Source organism: Anabrus simplex, chromosome 1 (genome assembly GCF_040414725.1).
Source record: "Anabrus simplex isolate iqAnaSimp1 chromosome 1, ASM4041472v1, whole genome shotgun sequence".
NCBI classification, from domain to species: domain Eukaryota; kingdom Metazoa; phylum Arthropoda; class Insecta; order Orthoptera; family Tettigoniidae; genus Anabrus; species Anabrus simplex.
In genome coordinates this window covers 1485817597-1485845041 of record NC_090265.1, presented here as the reverse complement: position 1 = coordinate 1485845041, position 27445 = coordinate 1485817597, and the positions used below count along the sequence as shown (strand labels likewise).

Sequence of the window (27445 nt, the reverse complement as noted above, 5' to 3'; positions counted from 1 at the left end):
AATCTCACAAAGAAAGCGCTTCTGCCAATAAACATTTCACTCGATGCCTTGTTGCTACCTTCAGCAGATCGCTTCACGTCAAAATGGCTGGCGTTAGGCCAGTGATGGTCACATATAGTTGGGCCCACGAGAGTTGGAGTCTGACATTTGAGCGGCGAAAGCAGTAACTACGAAGTATGCTGCGTTGTCATAGTTACCTCCATTTGCGGCATATCACACTTTCATACAGGCTGAATATTTAATCAAATATGGAGGCCTAATGCAATTCAATAAACTTTGACCCGTTCGTAAGCTCCTGCTAATAATTCTAACATTTAAGACAGAACATGTCATTGGCGACAAATATGAGATTTCATAATCACTAAATTGGCATTAACCTCAACAAATGCGCATGTTAAATAGAGAATTAGAACTGTACAACCAGCCACTGATTAACTTACCAAAAATATTTAACTAACAACGAAAATAATATTCAGGAAAGAAACATGTAAATAATTATATAAACCAGCAACAACTAACACAGTACCACTCCGAATATCACAAAAGCGACTGACAGCAAGCCAAGCCACGTAGCTTCCTTTAAATGTGACAACTCTGATATCGTTGTCATAGCAACAGACCATTTTCGAGTAGCGTTACTCAATTTTATCTCGCCGGTGGCGCTAAACATCAGAATCCCAACTTTCGTGGGCCCAACTATACGTGTCCATGGTCTCAAAGCGCTCCGTGCTCCTAGTGTAGCGCGCAGGCAGGAGAACTAGCCTGCATGTAGACGTGGGACAGGACAGGAGAGTGGAGCACTTGTTACGTGTGACAATTATTGCAACCAAGAAGTAGTAAATTGGTAAAGTGTCGATAATAACATCCGTGTAGTTTAAAATAGAATGGAAAGAGGAATTCCTTGGGTGCCTATGACAGCTTTTGGAACTGAGGGGTTCCTTGTTTGGTGTGCAGCGCTATTTTTAACTTAAAGTATTAACATTAACAGTCGCTATAAAAATTCTCAGGTATCCGCAATATTAAAACCATCTTTATTATTTACTAGCGAATGTACCCGTGCTTCGCTACGGTATTCTACATTGTATTCGGTTATCGAAGTAAATAATGTACATGCAGTAAATAAGATTGTTTTAAAATTGCATGTCTCTTAGCGTTATCCGAGAAAGAGCATGGGGAGTTCCCCGTACGTTGTTTCCAATGTAAAGTGTTTGTTACGGATTTGTGATATAGCGGCAGACTCACTTGCCTACCGCCATTCACAATCGAGTTGGGATGATTACGTAATAATTGCAGGCCCCATTGCCTACTACGCGGACAGAATCGATTTGGGAAGTTTTCGTTAATATGGCAGCCCCCTTCCTACTTCCAGACAGATTTCAGGTGAGGAGTTTTTATTATAATGGCAGGCAATTACCCTACTATCACTCGAAATTGAGTTGTGCAGTTATCATTATAATGCCAGGCCCATTTTCCTACTGCCAGCCAGCTTACTGCCAGTCACACCAAGTTGGTGAGTTTCCATCAAAATAGCAGGCCACTATGCCTAATGCCAGTCACATTTTAGATGAGGACATTTCTTTATAATGATAGGCACCCTTGCCTACTGCCAAACACAATCGGGTAGGGGAGTTTTAAACAAAACTGCATGCTCACTTGCCTTCTGCAAGTCAAATCGAAAAGGGAACTATTCATTATAATTGTAGGCTTTCCTTACTAATGACAGTTACACAGGAGTTGGAGAAGGAACCCTTTCCTACTGCCAGTCAAAGTCGGTGTGGGGAGTACTTATTACAATAGCAGACCCACCCTTTCTCGATCGCTAAAAATCGACATCAGTGAATATATATAGATCGACATACGAAAGTATATGCGTATTTACAATGTTGAAGACCTTCATTTACAGATTAACTGCTACTAAAAGTACGTCATATCGACAAAGGATTATACCATAAGACACGCCGGATTTAGTGGCCTAAATGGCTGGTCCTATGATATGTCATCTATTCTTGGGTCAGATTGAGTTAGAAACGTGGAACGGGGTAAAGGTTTTGTAAGATTATCTCACATTACATTACTTTTCGGATACATACATAGCATTTGGCTCACATATGGCTACTGGGTGGGCCAATTTTCGTGAAGAGTTTAATGATTCTGTATTTCATATAAGTAATTGAAAGTATGAATTATGCATGTGAAAATTCCAAATTGACTTAACATCGATTAAAGAGAAAAATCAAACGTAAAAGGGATACAGATACGGCAAAAAGTCATAAGACCACGGTTGTAGATCATTCCAAATTGAACGGAGATTGTGCAATCCGTTATAGGATAGGAATTTCCGAAGGTCTGCACCATCATTAAAATTGCCTGCGTATTTCGATATTCTTCGGGGATTCAAAGTGAAAAATGTAATGATCTAGGAAGTTTTCCGTTCTTTACAGGCTTAAACGTATAATTTTGTCAAATTTCAATTATCTTCTTTTTCTTCTGGCAGATTATGGCGCAATTTGGATTTTGGGCGAGGCGGGTAAAAATTAGTACTTTCAGGAAACTAAACCAAAAATTATGGAGATGGTCATTATTACCCCTTAAACGGAAAGCTGTACGAAAATTTCGCCAAAATAGTCAGTGTAGAGGCACACAGTCGTTACGATTTGATTTATATAGATAAGGAATCTGCTCCATGTAAAACACCTTTTGGGCTATGTCCGCTGGACTTAACCTGCAAAAGTGACCATTCATGATATCTCCCTTAGTAATCCTCCTGACGAAAGAATGCACATGAAAAAAGGTTTAGAGGTGGAATTCCATCACGTTTGGTCGATTTCCAGTCAGGTTGGTCTTGTTCTGTATATGTTGTGGAAGAGTAAAATCACCATTTCGGTTCCCTATAAACCGCCAGTCCATTCCGGAACATGAAATGTTATTTACGTTTAAAACCTACCTTTGGACAGGTGGATGCTAAATATAAATTTTGGTTCGAATGTCTTCAGTAGTTTTCAAATTGTAAGGAGTACGCTTTACACGCACCCGCTCGGGAGTTAAGTCCGATGGGACTTGTACAGAAAAACGGTCCGTTAATGATATCTCCCTTATTAATCCTCGTATCGAAATGATGCACATGAGAAAAAAGGTTTAGAAATTATTATCTACCAAGGTAGGTAGATTTCCATTAAGTTTGGTTGTGTATATTTTGTGGAAGTGCAAAATCACTGTTTCGGTTTCGTATAAACCCCCAGTCAGTTCAGGGATTTAGAAACAATATTTGCCCAAAACCTATCAAGGACAGGTGTATTCTAAATATGAGTCTTGGTGGAAATACATCCAGTAGTTTGTAGCACTCGCGTACATACGGCGTAATTAAGGAAGAAATAATACAGTTAAGAAAGTTGAAAGTAATAGAAAATGGATTATAACTGCGGACAGCCGGATAACGACAAATATGTAAATGCCAAGTGAATGTATTGGAAAATCAAATGCCCCTCAATAAATTATGCTAGTGTGAGTAATGGATATAATAAAGCGGTAACAGAGGAGAAATTTAGGTCAGTGATTCTTAGGTAAACAAATAATAAGAAGATGACTAATGGTGTTATTACTTAATCTATTCGAGGGCGGTTATAATATCCAACGATATTCCGCCAATATCCCGCAGATAGGCCGATTGACGCCTCTCTTGCCTTCTACCCAAGGAACAACCACGAATTTAAAAGCATGATGAGGAAAATGGCAATACGTTACTTCCCTGCTGGCATGCAGTCAGAGACGTTGCCATGGTAACCTGTAGTTTCGTTGTCGGTCTGTCGGTCACTCAATGCAGAGCATGATACCAGCGGATAATTGTAAATTTCTCCGTCATGTGAAGAGTATGGTAAATTATGAACATAACGAAAGTTGTTTATAATGAAGAGACGTTTCACGTACGGTAAACGAAGTTTACAGAAAATCAATAGTATAAGAGAAAATGGAGGAAACCCATTCTGGTTTTCCTATAAACCACCCGTCTATTCGACGATTGTAAAATAATATGTATATAGAAACCTTCCCCGAGATGAGTATTCTCTAAATATGAAGTTTGGTTGAGATCTATCTAGCCGTTTCGAAGTGATGGTGGAAAAACCATTCAGGTTTTCCTATAAACCCCCGTCTATTGAAAGATTTTAAAATGATATGCATATCGAAACCTTCCCCGGGATGAGTATACTCTAAATATGAAGTTTGGTTGAGATCTATCCAGCCGTTTCGAAGTGATGGTGGAAAAACCATTCTGGTTTTCCTATAAACCCCCGGTCTATTCAAAGATTTTAAAATAATATGCATATCGAAACCTTCCCCGAGATGAGTATACTCTAGATATGAAGTTTAGTTGAGATCTATCCAGCCGTTTCAACGTGATGGTGGAAAAACCATTCTGGTTTTCCTATAAACCCCCCGAGTATTGAAAGATTTTAAAATGATATGCATATCGAAACCATCCCCGGGATGAGTTTACTCTAAATATGAAGTTTGGTTGAGATCTATCCAGCCGTTTCGACGTGATGGTGGAACAGACAAACAGACAAACAGACAAACAGACAAACAGACAAACAAACAGACACGAAACGTAAAAACCACCGATTCGGTCTTGAGTTGACCTAAAACGGATAAATATCTGAAAAATTGGCAAAACAAAAGAAATTACAGACAGCGGACCCCCTACAATTTTATTTATATAGACAAGTGTTGTGCATGTTTATGTTTAAAGAACTGTTATTAATATTTGCGGCGATAAAATGCTATTAACATGTTTCTTCTTTTCAATGTGAATCAATTATTTTGCAAGCGCGGCTTTGTGAGTCCTTACGCCTACTCTGTTTCGTAACAAAATGAGTGAAGAGCGGGAGAGAACATTTCTATGCTTAGCTCTACCAAGTTTACACATTCAGGTAGCCGCATGCTCTTCCGAAAGCGTCGCCTCATATGCTTCTGTCTCAACGCATTCCATCTCAGCCTGTTCTACACCGTAGCAGCGCCGTGTCGAGTTGCTGATTTTGCGTTCTGTGTTCCTCCCATTGCTGACTGGAGGAATAGTAATGCCATTTGATGTAAGTCCCACTATGTGGATGATGTTTGTTGTTTAAATGGGCCTAACAGCTAGGTCATTGTCCCCTAATGCTACGAAGAGCAACGAAATGACACGATAATTAAAAGTTCAAAATGTATCCACTGACTAGAATCTAAAACGAATTAGATGAAAAAAAAACCATAAATGCAAAACAATCAGTGGATCCAATTCAGAATTTCTTATTTTCGGAGATGATGCTTGTATTCCGCCCCTCATAAGAGTACTAATGAAATGGCGTATGGCTTTTAGTGCTGGGTGTGTCCGAGGACAAGTTCGGCGCGCCAGATGTAGGCCTTTTGATTTGACTCCCGTAGGCGACCTGCGCCTCATGATGAGGATGAAATGATGATGAAGACGACTTATACACCCAGCCCCCGTGCCAGAGAAATGAACCAATTATGGTTAAAATTCCCGACCCTGCCGGGAATCGAACCCGGGGCTACCGTGACCAAAGACCAGCACGGTAACCATTTTGCCATGGAGCCGGATGTTACTGTACTAATCACTGGTAAAGCAGAACCATGGTGTTCCTCCTATAGTGGTACTAATATTAGGTATTGCAGACCCATTCTGAACACAGTGGAACCAACACATTCGAGCGCAGCGCTCGGTACCTACTCGAGCTAGACACTTGTCTATGCAACCGAGCTCCCGCTCCCCCGCCTCGGGTGCAATGCACACGATGGTACTAAGCACAGGCAACACCCAGATCCGTGGTGTTCCTCGCATAATGGTACTGCTCCTAGGTACCGTAGACCCATAGTGTTCCTTACATGGTGGTACTAACGCAAGTAATGTCGATCCATGGTGTTCCTAACGTAATGGAACTAGAGTAATTACAAGTAGTCTCATTACATCATACCTTGGTCGCCCCTTTTAGTCGTCTTTTACGACTGGCAGACGATAGGTCTACCGTGGGTGTATCTTTCATCTGCGTTCCCCACCCACATGTACCGGACAAAGGACACGGGCCGCGAAGGGCGTGAAAATGAAAGACTCCGTAGGCCTCGAATTCTCCAATACCATCGGGGTCGGAATAGATGAAACTGAGGCGCCTGGCACGAGTAAGTTGAAGTAATTGCAGGCCCCGTGGTCGCCAACCCACGCTCCCAAGTTGAGGGCCTCTGTGGCCCCTTTTAGTCGCATCTTACGACAAGCAGGGAATACCGTGGGTGTATTCTTCATCTGCGCCTCCACCCACAGGGGTTCTCACTAACTACGACGGTTTTCGGAGTCGCCGAGGTGCTAGTATATGTCCCGCAGGAGTTCTTTTACGAGCCGGTAAATCTACGGACATGAGGCTGGCGTAATTGAGAACTTTGCAACAACACTGGACTAAGCTGGGATCCAACCCGCCAACTCGAGCTCAGAAGGCCAGCGCTCTACCGTCTGATCTACTCCAGAGGGAGGAACTCGAAGGAGCGCTCTCGTGCCCATCAGTGGGTCATGCTAAGCTCCTATGGTTAAGTTGCTGTTGCTAGTCTGGTGCAGCATTTGACAATGCAAACCCTCCAGTAAGTGTAGGTGGAGTCTGTTATGTTTGGAAAACAGTGTGCTGGTGCAGTTGAAGCTACTGAGTGTGGTAGGTGAGCTGTGGGAATGCTGGGGCAGAACAACTTCCCAGTCCGCGAGCCAAGGGAATTAACCAATATGATTACAATCCCACGAGCCGTCGCGAGTACGTTCTCTCTCTCTCTCTCTCTCTCTCTCTCTGAGTGAGTGTGTTGAAATTCAGTTTATGTTATAAATTGCATACTAATTTGATTATGTAATTATTATTTAACAGATATTGATAACAACACTGTCTGAAATCTGGCAGATGAAGCTCCCGTAAACAATTTGGGTAAGTTGTAAACAGAGGGAAAAGAGAAATCTTTCAGTACAACAGCTTACTATACAGTAAAAACATGGAACAAGAATGTTAACATGCGACTTCTCTTCTTTACTTCATATTTTACTCACCCTGGTGTGTACGGCCTGCAGGCATTCGAGTCTTTGTCCCAGCCACAGTAGGGGTCATGGACACAACGAAGGCAATTGTCATACCGCCGGTTGCACATGACTAAGTCAATCTGACGAATCCGATGGTCTGAGGCGACATACAAAGCCTTGTGCTGAAATAAAATAAAATTTACAATTATTTGCTCTGCAAAACTAATATTATTTATGTAAAAATTGCATTAATATTCGAGTAATACACTGTAAACCGATCAGTGCTAAAATATGAAGATGAAATGTCATACAAAATTCTAGGTTTTTTAGATGGAAGGAAAATTGGTAGATAGTACAGGTGAGAAATAACCGCAATTTAATCTATTCTCAGGATGATCGACAGTTGCGTTAATTTGCTGGTCAGTACAGCAAATGCGCTTGGACGCAGAAGACGCTGAATTGCAGCATTAGCTATTCTTGAAATCAATGTTTCCACTTCAATTACGGAAAAATGTTTGTTTGGAATTCTTCCTTCCTAATCCTACCGTCAGCATATAACAAATGCTGAAGTACAAACTTATAGTACAAGGACTGCAAGTATAATCAATAGTGTGAAGATTTTGTCAGCCTACATAACCTCTTCTATACTCTGCACACATACTCTGCAACAATATTAGAGGTGAATATTTTCCCTTCTGAGGATCCTCTGCTTGGATCGTTAGCTCCTTCACCTGCCCCAATGCTATTCTTATGGTTCAGCCAATGAGTGACGATTACCGTTAGATAGATTCGGTTAGCATTGAAATCTACACATAGATTTAATATGTGATGGCATATCTCCGAAAAATGCTCAGTTTAGAAACAGACTAACCTCTTTCGATATCTCCATTTGTCTGATGGGCTCTCCTGAGGTCACGTCAAAAACATCCAGCAGAACTGAGGATGATTCTCCTTCTTCATCTTGCCACTGCACCACTTTGTAGACCCGTCCGTCATCTGCAATTGAATGAGAAATAAAAATCAATACATGAAAAATAGTTCGAACTACCATATGTCAAAAGCAACTGAGAGTATTATCACAACTACTATTTACAGATACAGCGAAACTCACAGGTATTATTAACGAAATAATTTAGTCTTTGTTGATAAGGTTATGAGGTCGAACCAAAAGGTATGGCATCTGACTTTGGCGCAGTGGTCCTTAAATATTTCTAAATAAAGATTAATCAAAATTAATATTGCTATACTATAAAAGATTGCTGTTATCGTAATAAAGCGCATATTGATAAGGAAATGTTCCTTACGGGGCTCACTGTAAGTACCTAGGTATTAATATAAGGAAAGGTCGTAATTGGGGTAATCACATAAACGGGACTGTAAATAAAGGGTACAGATCTCTGCACATGGCTATGCTTTCTTTTTTCCTGCCAGTTGCTTTACGTCGCACCGACACATATAGGTCTTATGGCGACGATGGGACAGGAAATGGCTAGGAGTGGGAAGGAAGCGGCCGTGGCCTTAATTAAGCTACAGCCCCAGCATTTGCCTGGTGTGAAAATGGGAAACCACAGAAAACCATCTTCAGGGCTGCCGACAGTGGGGTTCGAACCTACTATCTCCCGAATACTGGACACTGGCCGCACTTAAGCGACTGCAGCTATCGAGCTCGGTCACGTGGTTACGAGCGTATTTAGGGGTTGCAGTACGGATGAAAAGGAGAGGACATATGAGTCTCTGGAAAGACCCCAACTAGAGTATGGTTCGAGTGTATGGGACCTTCCCCAAGATTACTTTATTCTAGAAATGGACAAAATCCAAAGAAAAGCAGCTCGATTTCTTCTGTGTGATTTCCGACCAAAGAGTAGCGTTATGAAAATGTTGCAAAGTTTGGGCTGGGAAGGCATGGGAGAAAGTAGAGAAGCTGCTCGACTAAGTGGCATGTTCCGAGCTGTCAGTGGAATGACATTAGTAGACGAATATGAATGGTGTTTTTAATAAAAGTAGGATAGATCACAATTTGAAGGTAAAGTTGGAATTCAAGGGGACAAAATGAGGCAATTATATTTTATAGGAAGGGGAGTTCGAGATTGGAATAATTTACCAAGGGAGATATTAAAAAAATTTACAAATTCTTAGGAATTATTTAAAAGACTAGATAAGCAACAGATAGGCAGTCTGCTACCTGGGCGATTGCCCTACATGTAGACCAGTGGTGACTGACTGGAGGAAGAGTATTAAATGTATCCGGTCGCTCTCTTCGTAGAATTACTCGTAGAACCTATGCTTGTTTGCTGATGTGTACATTTTCATGTTAACCTTTTTAGGCATATTGTTGTTTATTCTTGTATGCATAGAGAAAACTTGTATAATGACAGCTGAATAAGGAGAGAGGGAACGATGAAGCCTGTCAGAGCTGTGTAGTAGTTACGGTCTGAGCGCTCAAATAAAAGTCAGCAGTAGGCCTACTTGTATATCAACCTACAGATTCTCTATGAAAGTTTATATTCCATCTATTTTAAAAGCATTTCCTTCGATATTAACTGTGGACAGTATGTTACATAGAACGAGGAGATATATACTTACTGGTGCCAGCGTAATATACAGTGTACTCTTTGTTGGTGCTGATGAGATCAATTTTCAGGCGATCCACGACCAAGTTTACGAAGAGCAGATCCCGCTTGAAGAACACAGGTTTACCATGTTCGTGAGCAACAGCCGCATCCATCAGCGGGTGAGAGCGGATGAAGTTGAGTACAGTGTCTGGTAATGTCTCTGTGTCATTGACACATTCTCCTGGTCTTGGTTCAGGTACTCTGTTACTCAGAACAGGCAGCCACGCCGAGCTGCTTGTAGCTTGTTCCTTGAACTTGCCGCGGAATGCATTCTGGATATCGTTGATGGTGAACGAGCAAATAGCTGAACCAATTAATCCTGTCATAGACGTAGTAAATACACCGAAGAACCGAGTGTCGTCCCCAGGGATCTTGTAAACTTTCTCTGAAAAATACATAATGTACCGTTAGTTAAAAAGAATTAAGAAATTATATTCTGTATACCAGGTTCCTTGATCAACCTAGAAAAGATAAAGGAACTCTGGAACACAAATTACATTATATACTGAAAAGGAAAGGATTTGGTTTGAATACATTTCTCTTTCTAGTTATAGATAAAACAGTGGTCTCTCTCTTGTGACAGTGCATATGGAACTCGAATTTCCTTTTACTGATGGAAAGAAATTGAGGGGTAATAATAGCTTGTGCTCCGATCACACCGAAGAACCGACTGTCGTCCCCAGGGAACTTGAAAACTTTCTCCGCAAAATACATAGTGTACCGTTAGTTAAAACGAATTAAGAAATTATATTCTGTATACCAGGTGAGTAAGCCACGAAATTTGAAAATGACCCTTCAACTGCTGGAGTTCTAGGTTTCACTCTCTCTACACCAGAAATGAGTACTAGGTCGATTCCTGGAGGAAATGTGGAAAGTCACAGAGCTAGTCATTCCATCCCACATATTGCTAAGGATACAGATAGTAGAAGCCTTTACCTTTCACTCTTCCAAGAGACCTTCGTGATGCAGAGATGGCTTTGCTTTTCGTGTAACGGAAGTAAATTTGTGTGTAAAACGACGAAATTCAGAGCTCTAAAGAACATTTCACGAATAAGCGAAGTAATGAGAATGTAAGAAAAGCGGTAGGCTATAATCAAATAAAAATTTGTTGACTGTTCTAAGGTGTAAAGGGAGAAGAAGCGGAATTTAGTTCCTAAAGGTATTCGGAAAAAAATTACTTTTTCTCATTACTTCCTAATATTTCATAAATCGTAGTTAATAATGTACAGTCAATGTCAGTTTTAAGTTCTGATAACAGGTTGCTGTAAATACAAACAATACAAAAATGCACGTAAGGCATGGAATATGCCGGCTAGTTCGTTTGGTTATACTGGAGTTCCACTACAGACGGCATCTTTATTCCTACAAGCAGGTTTTACATTTTTTTTATTCCAGTAAGTGTTAACAGTTGTTAAATTAAAAACAACCAGTAAGGAAATAAATATTATAAACTTCACCATGCAACGTAAACAAAAAAAAAATATTTGTCTGCTGATCGATCAAGTACTAAGTGTTCCGAGAAAACCGATATCCTACCGGAGAATAATGAATGTCACTTTTATGTGTGCTTGCACACTGAAAATTATGTTCATTATTCAGTATTTTCAGTAAAAAAACAAGTAAGTGCTGAAAAACAAGTTTTACCCAGTTTCCAGATTTCGAAGGGAATTACTTTTTAAAATCGTTGACTATGAATTTCGTGTCCCCATATGCTAACAATTCGTGGAATGGTGAGCAAAGAGATCAGGTAACGGGATGGATAAGGACTAAAACGTATGAATTGCAGAAATATCAATCGGAACAATTAGTACGCGAAAACCTTTGTCATTGAACATTACTACCCATTTCTTCCGAAGTGATAACCAAGTAATCATATATTTTCAATAATACAGTTGTCTAACATATGTAGGCTACAGCCAACTTAAAAATTTTAAAATTACGACTGAAAAGTGGCAGTTTATCATGGGTATGTTTCCTCCATGGGAAACGAGACTTTAATTCACTCAGAGAACATGTACTTGAAGATTGTTACAAAACAAATCAGGAAAGCAAATCTACAAGCAGTTAAATAGACATAACAAAGAGCGAATAGTAATACGAAACAGGTAAGCAATGTAAAGATCTGATTTAAGTTCACAAATGTAATTTACTTACGTATCTCATTGAAGTAGAAAGGGAATTCGCCCGGTATAGAACAGTTTAGTCGCGCCTTGAGGTATGTGGCCCAATTCTGGTTTAAAATGTTCTTCCCTCCCGTGTCCTTCTTGCAGACACGGGCCACTCGTGAATACACGCTCTTTCCACAGTTGATGTACTCCACGGCCGTCTCGCGGAAGAAGAACAGCACGTACTGCCCAATATCATACGATCCCACGAAGTTGGGTTCTGGAAACAGAAAGGAAAGACCCTTATAAACATCTACTGATCTTGACCAGGAGCTCATACTCATAGCATTTATAACTGAGTGTCTATTCTGATGTAAAATAATACAGAAAATATCTTTATTCGGCAATAAAGAAAGGCTCTTCCATTCATGAAATGCAATGATACACTGCTTACTGATCGGTTAAAAATATAACAATAAAGAGAAAAATTAAATCAGTTTACATTAGTTATAATTTGTAACTATAAATAGATTAATACTTGATCTCTAGAGTTAACTTTAAGTTCCATGTATATAGTGATTGATGATTTCGATATAATCTACTACGATGGTTTTACAGATACCAATCAATTCCCGTTTATAAAGTTTAAACTTTTTAAAGAGGTTGAGAAGAGCGTCTTCTGAGACTGTTCCCGTCGTTCCAAACGGAAAACCATGAACTTTAAACTTCGAGTTCCATACAAGTGAGAGAATTTTTCAATGTTATAGTGTTCATATTTTCTGCATATAATTTCAATTGAAATAGACTGTTCAAGATCGGTTTTGAAACGCATTATTATTAATATGATCATTATTATTTCTATAAACAGCACTTAAGTTTAACCTATATATTTATATACAGTTTATAATGGGTTTATATCTCATTGTGGCAATGTCGACAACGGTTATTGTTCTGGGACCTGCCTGCCACGGCTCGAACGGCTGCGACGTTAGTGGTCATCTTTAGAGCATCACGCCAGTCACTGCAAGACAGGCCATCATGGTCTATTATCCAACTATTCGCTGAAAGGTTTTCTTTAAATAAGATAACAACTTTTCCCTTTTGACGAAGCTGACACCATTTTTCGAATTCCTGATCTCTTGTCTTGTTTTTCTGGAATCGAAAAGACCATTTTTTGAATTTAATAAGCTAACGCAAGGTGAAATGTGCAGGTTTTGTAGGGATTTGTTACTTTCCTCAGAGAGATTCCTACTTCCCAAAATATACGGGTTACCATTTATTTGAAGGGTAACAAGGGCGCTAATCTGTTGCAGGACAGTTTCCCACTGTGATCGGAAAAGTTCTAGACCTCTGAACTTCCAGTGTGTGTATATCATACCGTCAGGTGTGTCGGCAGAAAGCTGGAGGATTTATTTCAGCGTTCATTTGATCATTTTGCGCTGTCTTTCAGAAATTTCACAGGAACACAGTTCAGCGCAACTGTCAGAAATGGATAAATCAATGTTGGGCATACGGAATAATTTATGGCGGTGAACTTTTGGTCTGCCTGAAGGAGAGAAGAGAGAAGATGATGACAGTGACTCTAATTTGAGACGTAGATCCTGCATCGCTCTGTGTGTGTCACAGGCAATTCCGTTCCCATAGTTCACTCCAAGGTATCTAATGGACTCATCTTGTGATATCGCTTGTATACCTCCACCAAAGACAGTAAGCTGACCTTTAGAAATGTTGAAAGACACTGATTTAGACATATTGATGTTCAAGCCCATCTCCCTCAATTTTCTCATTGCTGTTTCAGTAAGATCTAGTGCAGAAGCTTTGTCTTTACCAACAATAACAGTGCCATCGGCAAATCCCAGTGCTGTGAGAGGCTTCAGACCTACGAGTGGAAACCCATAATCCCTAGCTATTGATTCGTCTGAGAGTTCATTCAGAATATGGTCCTTTGCGATATTCTAAAGCGTAGGTGACAATGGTGAACCTTGCAAAACGCCTCTCCTCAGTTATATGCTCTTAGTTCTTGAGCAGTTAGCTTCAGTTTGGGTTATATTGCCCTCTTGAAGGGAGAGGATTAGCTCGACAAGTTTAGATCGAGCAACAGAATTTTCTAGAGATCTTTCCAGACGGTCATGGTCAAGACTACGGTTGCATCCGTTTTCTCGTTCTTTGCCTCCACCAGAATCGACTGTAGCAATGAAGTATTAGTTATCGTGCCGGGTGTGGCAGTGAATCCCCTCTGATTATCACTGAATGTCAGAAATTCTCTCAACCGGCGATCTAGGACCCTCTCGATAACCCTACGTAAAACTGAACAGATGAAAATGGGCCTCAAATTTGACGCATCTTTCTCATCGCCTGACCTGTAAATCAAGGCAGTTCTTGCATTTTTTTAATCATGGAGGGACGTGGGACGTTATTATTATCGTTGCTATTATAGCAATAATATCACGCACGGAATCATCTTTCATAACCCTCATCAGCACATGATCTGGTCCTGGCGATGTATCACTGCTAAAATGACCTCTTCCTTAGAGATGTTGAGTTGATAGGTGTCATCCAAAGTGATTCGTTCTGATGCGGACAATGAACTTGGATAATCATTTTGTATGCAATCGTTTCTAGCTGAATAGAGAGAAGGGAAATGGTTTTCAACGCCACGAATAGGTATTTTGCATTGTTTTCCATTATTTCCTAGTACTCTGCGGACTGCTTTTCTTCTCGGATTGTAGTACTGAAATTGTGTTATCTTATGGGCATACTTTTCTTGTCTTTTTGCCCTATCTCTTTTGGATTGTTTTTCGAGATTTAACGATTTTGCATTTAATTTCTCTGGATGTGTAAGTTGTTTTTATTTTTCCTCAAGGCATAAAACTTTCTGGCAGGGTGTTTAGGTCCAGGGAAGACATCATCAACTGCTTTCGCAAGATAGTCGAAGAAGTCATTTACCAAATTCGAAAACGTGGAATTATTAGTATTATCCTGGAATAGCTTTTTCCAGCTTTGCGTATCAGTCTTGAATGTGTCCAAGTCTGTGTCATTCGACATACAGGGAAAAGGTGGTACATCGTCCGATACGTAATCTGAGGAACATGTGTTACCGAGGGGAATTTTATCCTTCGTTTGTCGATAGACAATAATTTGTCTCTGGACTTCCAGATGCACTTGCTGATATGTACGCCAAAATCCCTGGCACCTTGAAAATAACGTCCACAGTGGTTGCATTTCATCTTGATACAGGGTCGTTTTATGTAAGATTCTCTAACACCGCAGGTATGAGATGAATATTTGAATTCTCATCCATAATTATGCCTTTATTAGGAATTGAAGCATTTGGTTCACTCTTGAGTAACGACCTAAAAAGGTCAAGGATGAACGGTCATTGTAGGAATGTATTATTCCGCGAATAGGTTAGGAGTTGCGACACAAATAATAATAATAATAATAATAATAATAATAATAATAATAATAATAATAATAATAATAATAATATAATATCAAAATTTGAAGAAGGTATAGGCTATATATAAATGGTCACTAATTACGGAATTGATTATTTAGAAACTAGAGGGAGCAGCTAAAAGTTATCCTACCGTGGGAGATAATTTCGACTCGTATCGCCTCGATACATAACCTACGCATTATGGCGACGATTGATTAAAATGACACACACGCTGGACAGCAAATATACCAAAATTGACACATAACGCTCAAGAACTCAATCAAATCACATCTAATCTTAAAAAAAGAACTTCACAAGCACACATTAATATCAAATCAAACATAATCATAAACAACCATAAAATCGAAAGCCTCGAACCATATCAAACTTGCCAAGTCACCGCTTTCTTTCTGCGACTTGTATGTTCTAGAATCAAGTGAAAACAGCAGAATTAAATGAAACTCAGTACTTTTCCGACAACTGTGTTGACCGAGATGTTGGGCTAACTGCCATTACGTTATTCAACGGAGAAAAGGGGGATAGAAGGAAGTTTAAACAGTTTCTAGACAATTTACTGAAAACGGAAAGCTTTACTTAGACGTTTTTTAAACAAAACTTACTTTAAATTTAATTTCCTTCATATTTGGTAATGGCAGATATTTTGTTAGAGCTAACTTTGAGTAACATAACTGCGAATAAACTAGGAAATAGTACGGTTGACGGTTTAAGCTCGTGATCTTGAGATTCGAAGGCCAACACTCAACCACTAATCCACAGAGGGAGTCCCTGGAACTAATCAACAATACGTTACACTGTCCCTTCGGCTGCCACCTCCACTAAATGGCATTAGTGCTACAAATGCACAAGAAGTAACCCATCAACGAAGGGTTCAGTAGATGATGATGGTGATGATGATGATGATAATAATAGACTAATTCTTCTTCTTCTACTTCTTCTACTTCTTCTTCTTTTTCCTACCGCTTTTCCCACACCTGTGGGGTCGCGGGTGCGAACTGCGTCCCACATGTGGATTTGGCCCTGTTTTGCAGCCGGATGCCCTTCCTGACGCCAACCCTATATGGAGGGATGTGATCACTATTGCGTGTTTCTGTGGTGGTTGGTAGTGTAGTGTGTTGTCTGAATATGAAGAGGAGAGTGTTGGGACGGACACAAACATGCAGTCCCCGAGCCAGCAGAATTAATCAGAAGCGATTAAAATCCCCGACCCGGCCGGGAATCGAACCCGGGACCCTCTGAACCGAAGGCCAGTACGCTGACCATTCAGCCAACGAGTCGGACAATAATAGACTAATAATAATAATAATAATAATAATAATAATAATAATAATAATAATAATAATAATAATAATAATAATAATACATCTAAACTCTAAAATGTCACTCGCTTGAAAGGTACCGTTGCACTTAACTGTGCACTTCGAAGAACACCAATTTCCCGGTTCATGTATCAAATAGTTCACGAACTGAAGTACTGTAACATCTTCAACCTGCTTCAGTAACTGCACCAGAAATGATGATGATAATGGTGACAATGGATATTTAAGGGACCTAACATCTAGGTATTATTTCCCTACCATAAATGAGTATCAGGTTAATTCTTGGGGATAAAGGGTATCAGATATAGTTCTAAACACTATTCCCCAATTATTGCTGTTTCATAAAGTGAATACCTTTACCTTCTACTCCTTCAGAGACCTTCATTGGCTGCGGAGAGATGTAAAAGGAGCACAATAAGTCCCGTAAGGGAAAGTGGAACAATCACTCAATACTGTTTACAAAGACCAAAGTAATACTACTAACATAATGAAAGGAGCACTAGGGTGTTATAACAGTCTATAATTACTACAAAGAATGTTATGTAATATAGAACACGTTATATTACGAATGGAAGAAACAGTCTAAAATACATAAGAATTGATTTGAAATATATTTCTAACAGGTTAAGAGTGAAAGTCAACAGGAGGCTTTTGTTCTCAATTGAGAAATTACATTATAAAGATTCATTGACTGTTTCAAGAGCCCAAAAGTTAAAAGTTTATTTTATAGAGTAGATGTTTTCATTCCGTCTCGTAAAATATCGCTAAGCTTTTTATAATTCCTTTTAAATTAAATGGAAGGAATGTGGACAAAGTTTAAATGACGTCTGTCACGTTTTGTTGGATCTTTTCCCAAAGAAAGAAGAGTTATTTAATGGAAAGGAATGTGCGATAAATAACCAATTAAATCCACGAACACGTTTTCCAGCAATTATTTAAGCAGATTTTCTTTGGATACTAAGACAATTAAAAAACACAATCTACAAAGTAGTTTATCATATAAATTAAGGAAACATGTAAAAAAAGTACAGATAATTCTTAAATCGCTGGCTCCCGTCCTGTCCTTTTTAGGTCTGTCTCTATTTACGTATTCAGTCGGTTCTCAGAAGCTAATGAATTATTTGCAAGTACATATGTTCACGTTACTGTACACACTACGACGAAAAATGTTGTCATGCAACTTTGATACATGTGAATGTGACTTCAATTAAATGGTAGTAAATAGAATACATTCAAACAGACGTCCCGTGGCAATGATTACGAGGTTATAAGCAGGTGCAGAGAACAATGAACTCTATTCATCATCATCATCATCATCATCATCATCACCATCGTTATATTATTATTATTATTATTATTATTATTATTATTATTATTATTATTATTATTACGTAGCATTATTCAAGTTTCAGCAGTTTTATGCACATGGCATGCTTACGAATATTTAATCTGTGCCATTGCAGTGTAGGCTGTATGTCATTCTACGCATCACTTCAACAGCTAATGAGTTTCAGAAACGTCGCAGTATCGCCATTCTGTAACGTATTATTAGCTTTAACGACATTATTTTCCCACTACTCTTCAGCACAGACCGATTGCAGCGAGTTGCGATCCCACAATCTCGACAAGGACTAGCATCTTATTAACTGTGGTGCACTGTGGTGCTGAAACTAATATTCGGAAAGACACACCTAGGCCTTGATAAAAATCCTATTATTCTGGCGTATGCATGAATAGGTTATCGAAGGTCAATCATTTTGAGAAAAAAGAGGAGGAATCTAAACCCATCCCTCGTCCGGCCTCGCGGTATAGGGGGCAACGCGTCCTCCTGTTACCCGGCGGCCCCGGGTTCGATTCCCGGCCGGGTCAGGGGTTTTAATTGTAATGATTAATATCCCTGGCCAGGGGACTACGTGTTTGTGACCTCCTTAATCTTCCTTTCCTCGCACACAACATTCCACACTACCGCCATTCCAATTACACGCAGGTTCGTACAATATGGTGCCAGCAGGGGCAAAAGATCCACATAGATCGACGCCCCGAACAAATAGCATTTTAAAAAATCCTTCTCTCTTTCGACGATCTAATTTAGTTGGTGATGAAAACACAAGGGAAGTGTCATTTTTGAAATACTACTCGTCAGTTTCTAGTTGTGGAATGATAGCAACGAAAGAGCAACACAATACGGCATTCGGTTGATGTTAGAAAGTATATTTTACCTCACCCATTCTGACGCAATGCACGCACAAAATATACAAACAAAAGCGTGCATCCAGCATAATTCATTGAAATTACAATCACATTGACAAACTAAATGTATTTAAAGGCTTGATTGTAAAATCAATTACTTTTAACTGGATTTGAAGCGAACTTGAACGTGCTATTCACGAAGCAGAATTTGTTTTGCCATAGCGTCCGGTTTAATAGCAAAATCAAATCCTGAACTAGAGGGTAATTGGGAAGGAAGCAAAACATTGACCAATAGATAAATGTAACTATTTTAATATTTTAATGTTATGATACTGGGGATATATACTATCAGTGGTGTGTACTGAGTTCTTAGTCCGACGGTTGGTTGGAACCTCAACAGCTCTACAATAACTGTCAAGATTGCTTCACGTGTTCCTACAATTCTTCTGAAGCCAAATTGATCTCCTCCCAACTCAGCTTCAACTTGTCTTCCCATTCTTCTGTAAAGAATACGTGTTAACATTTTGCAGGCATGAGATACTAAGCTAATGGTGCGGTAGTTTTCATAGGTATGACAACATTCTGCCGAAAAATCGCATGGCACTTCTCCTGTCTCATACAACGTACACACTAGATGGAATAACCTTGCCAAGCTGGTTACTCCTAAGGCAATCAGTAATTCATAGGGAATGTCATCAATTCCAGGCGCCCTGTTCCTATTTAGGTCTCTCACAGCTCTGTCAAACTCTGGCCTCAAGACTGGGCCTCCCATTTCATCAGCATCAACAGCCTGTTCTTGTTTCAGAAACAAATCATCTACATCTTTACCTTGATACAACAGCTGGAGATCTTCCTGCCATCCTGTTGCTTTTTCTTCTTTCCCTAGAAGTGGTTTTCCATCTGAGCTCTTCATATTCATACACGTAGATTTCCTTTCTCCAAAGGTTTCCTTGATTTTCCTGTATGCAGCATCTACCTCTCCTGGGACCATACAACCTTCAACATCCTTGCACTTCTCCTTCAGCCATTCTTCCTTAGCTACCTTGCACTTTCTATCCACTTCATTCTTTAATCGCCTGTACTCTTTTCTGCCCTCTTCATTTCTAGCATTCTTTGCTTTTTCGTCCTTCATCGATGAGGTCTAGTATCTCCTGAGTTATCCACTGATTCTTAATTTTAAAAAAAAATTGCTAGTGGCTTTACGTCGCACCGACGCAGATAGGTCTTATGGCGACGATGGGACAGGAAAGGCCTATGAGTTGGAAGGAAGCGGCCTGGCCTTAATTAAGGTACAGCCCCAGCATTTTCCTGGTGCGAAAATGGGAAACCACGGAAAACCATCTTCAGGCCTGCCGACAGTGGGATTCGAACCCACTACCTCCCGGATGCAAGCTCACAGCCGCGCGCCCCTGACCGCACGGCCAACTCGCCCGGTGATTCTTAATAATAATAATAATAATAATAATAATAATAATAATAATAATAATAATAATATAAAATACTGCGAGTTTCACACCGGATTACTGGATTATTTTCCTGAATAAGTGTTGTGTTAAACACCTGTAAACCAAATGACACGTACTGTACTTCTCGCATTTAAACCCTTTTGAATACTAATTCAATGTGCAGAGATTCAAGCCTAGAACCTTGCACATAAGAGCAAAGTGCCAAACCAATTGTCATATTAGCGAGTTACCCAGGACTCACACTAAGATGCAACGCAACTCTTGCCCAGATTTTTTATACGAGTGGCAATTATCAGTGCCGGGATTAGAATTTCGGATCTGCAAGCAGAAAATTCCGCAGCCCATTGAGTCTACATTATAATTAGACCAATGAATTATAAACAAATATACAATCAAAATAAAGAGCACAATAAGGACTCTAAGTTAAACTAGAGGTATCGATTCCAAGATCAGAGACGTTGCTCTGCAAATCAGGTAGATTACCAGGGGCTGAATTCAGGACCATATTTTTATACTCTAGTATGCAGAAGCGACTGCACGATGAGCAGAGTACCAAGAAGGAAAGGCATGTTTCAACTGGTCTGTAAGGAAATAGGAAGTTGAGAGATAAAACACGATACATGCAGCAAGACTCTCTCTATACCTGGTAAAAGCTTGAAATATTATGGATTGATGTTTCTTGATCTCAGCATTAAGAGATAACAGAGGAATGTCTTTGTGAAGTACTATAATGATGTTCAGAATACAACATGATAATTTTCTACCTACAGTATAGTGAAAGCTCTGGAAATGATACTGTTCTGGAACTCGATAGCTTAAGGATTCTGGTCGAGCTCAGAGGATGGTTAGGTCTTTCACCACTCAGATTTTTCGAGATCTTACACTCGAAAGTCTTTTAATAAATTTAAGAACAATAAATCGTCTCTACCAGCAGGCGGAGTGCGCTGGTGATTCATTAAGTAACTCAATGGTGCCCGGCAGTTATCTCCTTTGGCAGCCAATTCAACATTAGTAACAGCTGAGGGTGATTCTCTTGTGTGTCAATCGTTTAACAAGAAACTGAACACATTCGTCCAGAGAGCAGGAGAGACTGATACCAGTTACAATGTCTTATTTTTTCTTTAATAACGACCACTTTGGGAAGAACTATTTGCTATGACTAAGAGTCATTTCTAAGATTTCATCTTTTGATTTCCCAGGGGAACCAAAAAAGTACTAGTGTTCGCCATCCCTTCTGGCTGACCCTTTTCAGTTTATGTTTAAATGGGCCTCTGACGGTGAGCTCTTCGGGAATATAAACATGCAGGTCACTCTGAAGCCACTTCTCGTCAGCATGAAGGGTGTTAGAACTTGGACTACTCGTTACGGTGTCAGGCATGGCTACACAAACTCATTTACTTATCCTTTCTTAAGCACAGCATAGAAAGGGAGTCGTTTTCGTATCTCAAGTCAGTAATTACACCAGCTAAAGAAATGCCAAATGAAAGGAAGTGGCCCGATGTTGTAAGCCTCAAAACTGAAAGACCGATGTACATGATGATAGCTTAATATGCGATAGAAAAGGAAGAAGATATAGTGGCAAATGAATATAAGCCTGTTAAAAATGAGTGCTGGACTCAGATGCACATTCTTTCAGCGGAACAACTAACATCATTTTTTTAACAAAGCAACTCGTGAAAACATGGATCCTTGTGGAATCCGCTAATGAAACTGACATTTCTCCTTCCGTTTACGAACGTTGCAGAACCAAAACATTTCATTATAATTATTATTATTCATTGCAACCTGAACAATCGGTCTTCTCTGAATATAGGAGGCGAATGACTAACCAGAACCGAGATTCAGCCTTATCCTCTAAGAGACAGATTTAAATGGGCATAATAAATGTAACGTACCTCAAAATCACTCTCCAAAACATTCTCATTAATTCTTCAGTGACAACATGTCGGATTTTCTGAAGTGCCTTTCACCTATCTACAATAATATCTTTAGGCTATAATTTTTTATGATGATGATGATGCTTGTTGTATAAAGGGGCCTAAAATCTAGGTCACCGGCCCCTAATGGTACGAAATGAGACGAAATGTAAGGAAAATTAAAAATCCATAATCCTCCACTGATCAGAATTCAAAACGTGAGGATGAAGAATGAATGGATGGACATGAAGTTAAAACAATCAGTGGATCCGACCCGCAATGCCCCACATTCCCAGAAACTAGGTTAAACATTAGTATTACTGACCAAGGGACTACTTCTAAAGAACAATACTGAATCGATAATGCTTGTAGTCTAAACGGGTCCAAAATCCACGTCATCGGCCCCTCATAATGGTACTTACCGCTAGGAAAGTAGAACCATGGTATTTGTCATGTTGCGGTACTAATCAAAAGTAGCGTAGACTCGCATTATTCCACACATGTCCGACTCGTTGGCTGAACGGTCAGCGTACTGGCCTTCGGTTCAGAGGGTCCCGGGTTCGATTCCCGGCCGGGTCGGGGATTTTAACCTTCATTGGTTAATTCCAGTGGCACTGGGGCTGCTTGTATGTGTTGTCGTCATCATCATTTCATCCTCATCATGACGCGCAGGTTGCCTACTGGAGTCAAATAGAAAGACCTGCACCTGGCGAGCCGAACCCGTCCTGGGATATCCCGGCACTAAAAGCCATACGACATTTCATTCCACACATTATGGTACTACCCACAGGTAATGCAATGCGCACATGTAACACAGACCTATGGTGCTTCGCAAATTGTGTCGCTATTTACAGGCAACGCAAAGCTATGGTGTTCCTCACCTAAGTGGACTAACCACAGGGACTCGCACTATCCCGTGGTGTTCCTCACATAGTGGGTACTAATCATAAGCAAGGCAGAACCATGGTGTCATTCATATAGTGGTACGAATCACAGGTACTGTAAAATGCATCCTGAGCACACACTGTCGCTACTAATCACAAACCTATTGTGTACCTAACATAGTGGTACTACGCGCAAGTAAAAGCGACCCAGGATGTTCCCTGCGTGCTGGTACTATATGATTTTTCACGAGAGTTTAATCCTGATGTAAACAAGGCATGTCCACGCCTCAGCCAAAGAAAGAGTTATGATTCGCTGAGCGTGTAGTATCGACCTCCGCCCCGTCAACGTCTCGTGTTCGGACATACAGTGCTGCGCATATTACCTAAAATAGACGAGGAACAGTTTTTGAGCTGTGCGAAACTAAACAGAGGGGTCTAAAGGGAGATCTACTGCTGAAGATTAGGGCCTACGTTATTTATTTATTCATTTCTGAATATTAAAGAAAGCTATCGTAGGCTAGAGCACCTCTTGCTACATTTCTCTCACTGTGAATACTGACACTGACAGCTGCTGCAAGATGCAACACCTTATCTCCACACTGTACAGCTTGGGACTTTCCCTCGCTATGAGAAGACTTCCTGCATTACACCACGCCTTCTGCCTTCATATCTCGTTATTTAATCACTGTTTTATTTAAAAAAATTATAGATACACACCGGTATATATGACAACCATATTTTAATTTGATTACGTACTCTTTCAGACTATCTAAATGTAATAAACTAAGATAAAATTAAATTAATGCCACGTACTAATTTTCTTCGAGCTCGCATACAGTCCAGTGAGTGCGACGGTTGCTTCTCCAATCAACTACGTCTGTGTCCACGTGCAAAGCCAAGGTGCTCCGCCTATTTGTTTACATCAGGATTAAACTCTCGTGAAAAATCATATAATTACCAGTAGTATCATGGTTTTAATTTGATCATTCTTTGGTCACCCCTTTTAGTCGCCTCTTACAACAGGCAGGGGATACTGTGGGTGTATCATTCATCTGCGTCCCCCACCTACAGGGGTTGGCTATAATGTTTTTGTTAGAAAGTGTAGAGTGTTGAATGTGAGGAAAGGGACGTTAAGGACGAAACAAATACCCAGCCCCCAGGCCAGGGATATTAATCATTTACAATTAAAACCCCCAGACCTGGCTGGGAATCGAACCGGGGCCACCGGGTGACAGGCGGAAGCATTGCCCCCTACACCGCGGGGCCGGACTCCTGTAATATTACTTCGTACTTGTTTCCATTTTAGTTTTCCTCCATCACCCCGTCTCATTGTGTGAAAACTGAACTAATGTACGTTCTTGCTACCTTTCCACTGAGATGACTGCTGTTGACATTTCTGCTCGTAGCCCTACATACAGTTATTAAATAAAGAGGCACATTCCTGAGGTTCGTATTCCAAGCAAAACTGTACGTTCCGGGGCTGATAGTCACAAGATTAACAGTCATATAAAACTTCGGGCTTGTTTACTTTCAGATTTTCCCGTCTGCATTTTTATACTTGCTACTTCCCCCCGCGCCACCCCCCGCCCAATCTCCATAGCCTGCCCTTTACCTAATTTCCATTCGACATTTTATTTTGCTAATACTTTTACCACAAGATGTTATATGCTCTTATCACGTTTCTGCGTATTTTTGGACTTAATTTTTATATGGTTGTTCTCTACCCAGCTATATATTTTCGATCTATTTTTTACAACATTTTCCAGCGTGGAGTTTCCCTCAGTATTTTTATTGTACCATTTTCTTCATCGTCCACATATTTTCATTCTAATGGGCTGCATAGCTCAAATGACAGAACGCTGCTTTCTAAACTCAAGTTGGAAGACTCGATCCCGGCTCAGTCCGGTAGAATTTTGAGGTGCTGAAATACGTCGGCCTCGTGTCGGTAGATTTGTTGACACGTAAAAGAACTACAGAGTGACAACATTCCGGCATCTCAGAACCTCCGAAAACCGTAAACGTAGTTAATGGGACGTAACACCATTATTATTATTATTATTATTATTATTATTATTATTATTATTATTATTATTATTATTATTATTATTATTATTATTATTATTATTATTATTATTATTATTATTCCAATTAATTCATAAACAACCGAACGAATTTGCCGTACGGTTAGGTGTGCACAGACGTGGGCTTGCATTCGGGAGATATGGGTTCGAACCCCACAGTCAGCAGCCCTGAAGATGGTTTTCCGTGGTTTCCCATTTTCACACCAGGCAAATGCTGGGGCTGTACCTTAATTAAGGCCACGGCCGCTTCCTTCCCACTCCTAGCCCTTCCCTGTCCCATCGTCGCTATAAGACCTATCTGTGTCGGTGCGACGTTAAGCCGATTGCAATAATAATAATAATAATAATAATAATAATAATAATAATAATAATAATAATTGGAGCAGTCGTAAACATAATCATCCGGTCCTGAATTAATTAAGGTAATACGAAATTTACTGTAATGTGTACCATACCTATCTGTCGAAAATGGATTAATCCATACATCAGTCAACATTGTGTTGGCGGCATATTACTGCAGAGTTGCTATTTTTGCTGTAGATGGGTACGGAACCACAGTGCTGCTATCAGGCGGAGAAACAATTGAGGTGTTCTCTGATTTGTATAAGCTCTGTGACTAACCGTGTGAAGCTGAGTTGAACCTATTAGAGATGATTTCTAATAAAAACAGCCCATAAAGTAATTACTGTACGGTAAAGTGTAATTTTTGCGTACCGGTGCTCTTTTGCGTACGGAAATAAGGCAATTACGTAAGACGATTTTTAAAAACCATCTTTTGCAACATTAATAGTCGGTAAAGTAACTTATTTACTCCCCACGATGTCACAATAATAAACGTAGTCAAATAATTGCCACGTAGTCAAGTAAAATGTCTAATGACATTATATCGCAAATCTCTAAAATGAAGCAATAACAATATATCTATCAAGGTATTCACAGTGAGAAATATGGTCACTCACCTCTCATGTAGTAAAATGAGTATCTTAGCTTATCCTTCTTTGATTGTTATTAATATTATTTCTTGTTTTTATGGTCAAAAAATACTAATACTGATACTAATACTACTTATAGGCGTGGCGCTTACATGCGGCCCGGTTTTCCGACCATCTGAGTGACCACATAGCAGAGTTTAATTTCTTATTTTTTGTTTTTTAATGGGAACATGGATTTGGGCGAAAAGCCTGTGGTGTTCATCTTCTTCAATAAATAATTAAATAAAAAAATAAAAAATAAAAAATGAGAGTCGGCAACGCAGGATAAAAGAATGAAATTAATAAAGAATTCTGATTCTCCAAATTGTGAATAAAGCACTTTTAAATTCTGCTTACATTCAGGCATAACTCTTCGATCGTCAGTCAGTACGAGTTTGCAAGCTTTAGAATGAAGGACAGACTTGCGATTGTTCCCAGCAACGAAATGCAAAGCCAGAATAATAATTTGTGAAGTGTTGTCACAAAAGAAAAGAAGTTTTGCTCATCACTGAAAATTTGTACCCCGTGCTCTTTCAATTTAGAGTAGATGTCTGAAACATCATTCTCTCGCAGTGTCACTCATACGGGACCGGAAGTTTAATTAATTAAAACGAAGTATTTAGAAAGCGCAGGAGTTCAGAATGAGATGTGAATGCCACGAATTCAATTCCGTTTCATTCTCGTCTTATTTCCTGTCTCCCTTTCTCCTCACTTTGTCTTTTGTCTTTTCATGACACAATTTCAACGCAGTCAGGAAATCAGAAAGCTAGACATATTCAAGCAGTTCGACAAGGATTCTAATACAAAAGATTTTGACGGCAAATTCCAGGTTGGACAGAAGTATCCACCGAGAAGAAGTATTGCAATTAATAAAGAAAGGAGGAAAGATGTGGGGTGAAGGTGGAAACTGCATCAGCTGCCAAACTGGTTATTATTCTTTGAACGATAATACACGCCTTGATTTAATGTCCACACAACTGCAAGTTCTTTCACTCACCATTTTTATCATTTTGACTTTCTGAATCACTGGTTAAGATGACAGTTATGCTAATCATGTAGCAATATTACAAGAAAGTTCAGTTCCGAAGTGGTTGGCGAGAAACTTAAGGAAAGAAAGTTTCGCTTTTTGAAATCGACATCAGACTGGAAACAATGGAAACGAACCGCAATATCTCAAATATATGAACACTAAAATCTTATTCTCAGGCAGAACGAAGTTAGACAGCGCTTCTGTGAAGTACACATTTTCTTTATACCTTATTCATCGTAAGTAAGAAGAAGAGGATAATATGGTAATGATTTATTTTATGTGAATATTACATAATTAATATCGACAATAGATTTTCGACACCGATAACCATGCTAAATAATTCATAAACATAGAGTAGAAATCATACGTGTCATTACA

At 39.6% G+C, this 27445-nt stretch overlaps 1 protein-coding gene across 1 annotated transcript in view; it reads right to left on the bottom strand.

Annotated features, from left to right (window-relative positions):
* Sema2a (Semaphorin 2a) overlaps nt 1-27445 on the bottom strand; it is a 489426-nt gene that overhangs the window by 18801 nt on the left and 443180 nt on the right. The window contains exons 6-9 of the mRNA XM_067153247.2: nt 11803-12033; nt 9620-10033; nt 7908-8032; nt 7067-7218 (exon numbers count right to left, since the gene is read on the bottom strand). Of these exons, the coding sequence (XP_067009348.1) occupies nt 7067-7218; nt 7908-8032; nt 9620-10033; nt 11803-12033 (922 nt within the window). The remainder of the gene's footprint in view (nt 1-7066; nt 7219-7907; nt 8033-9619; nt 10034-11802; nt 12034-27445) is intronic.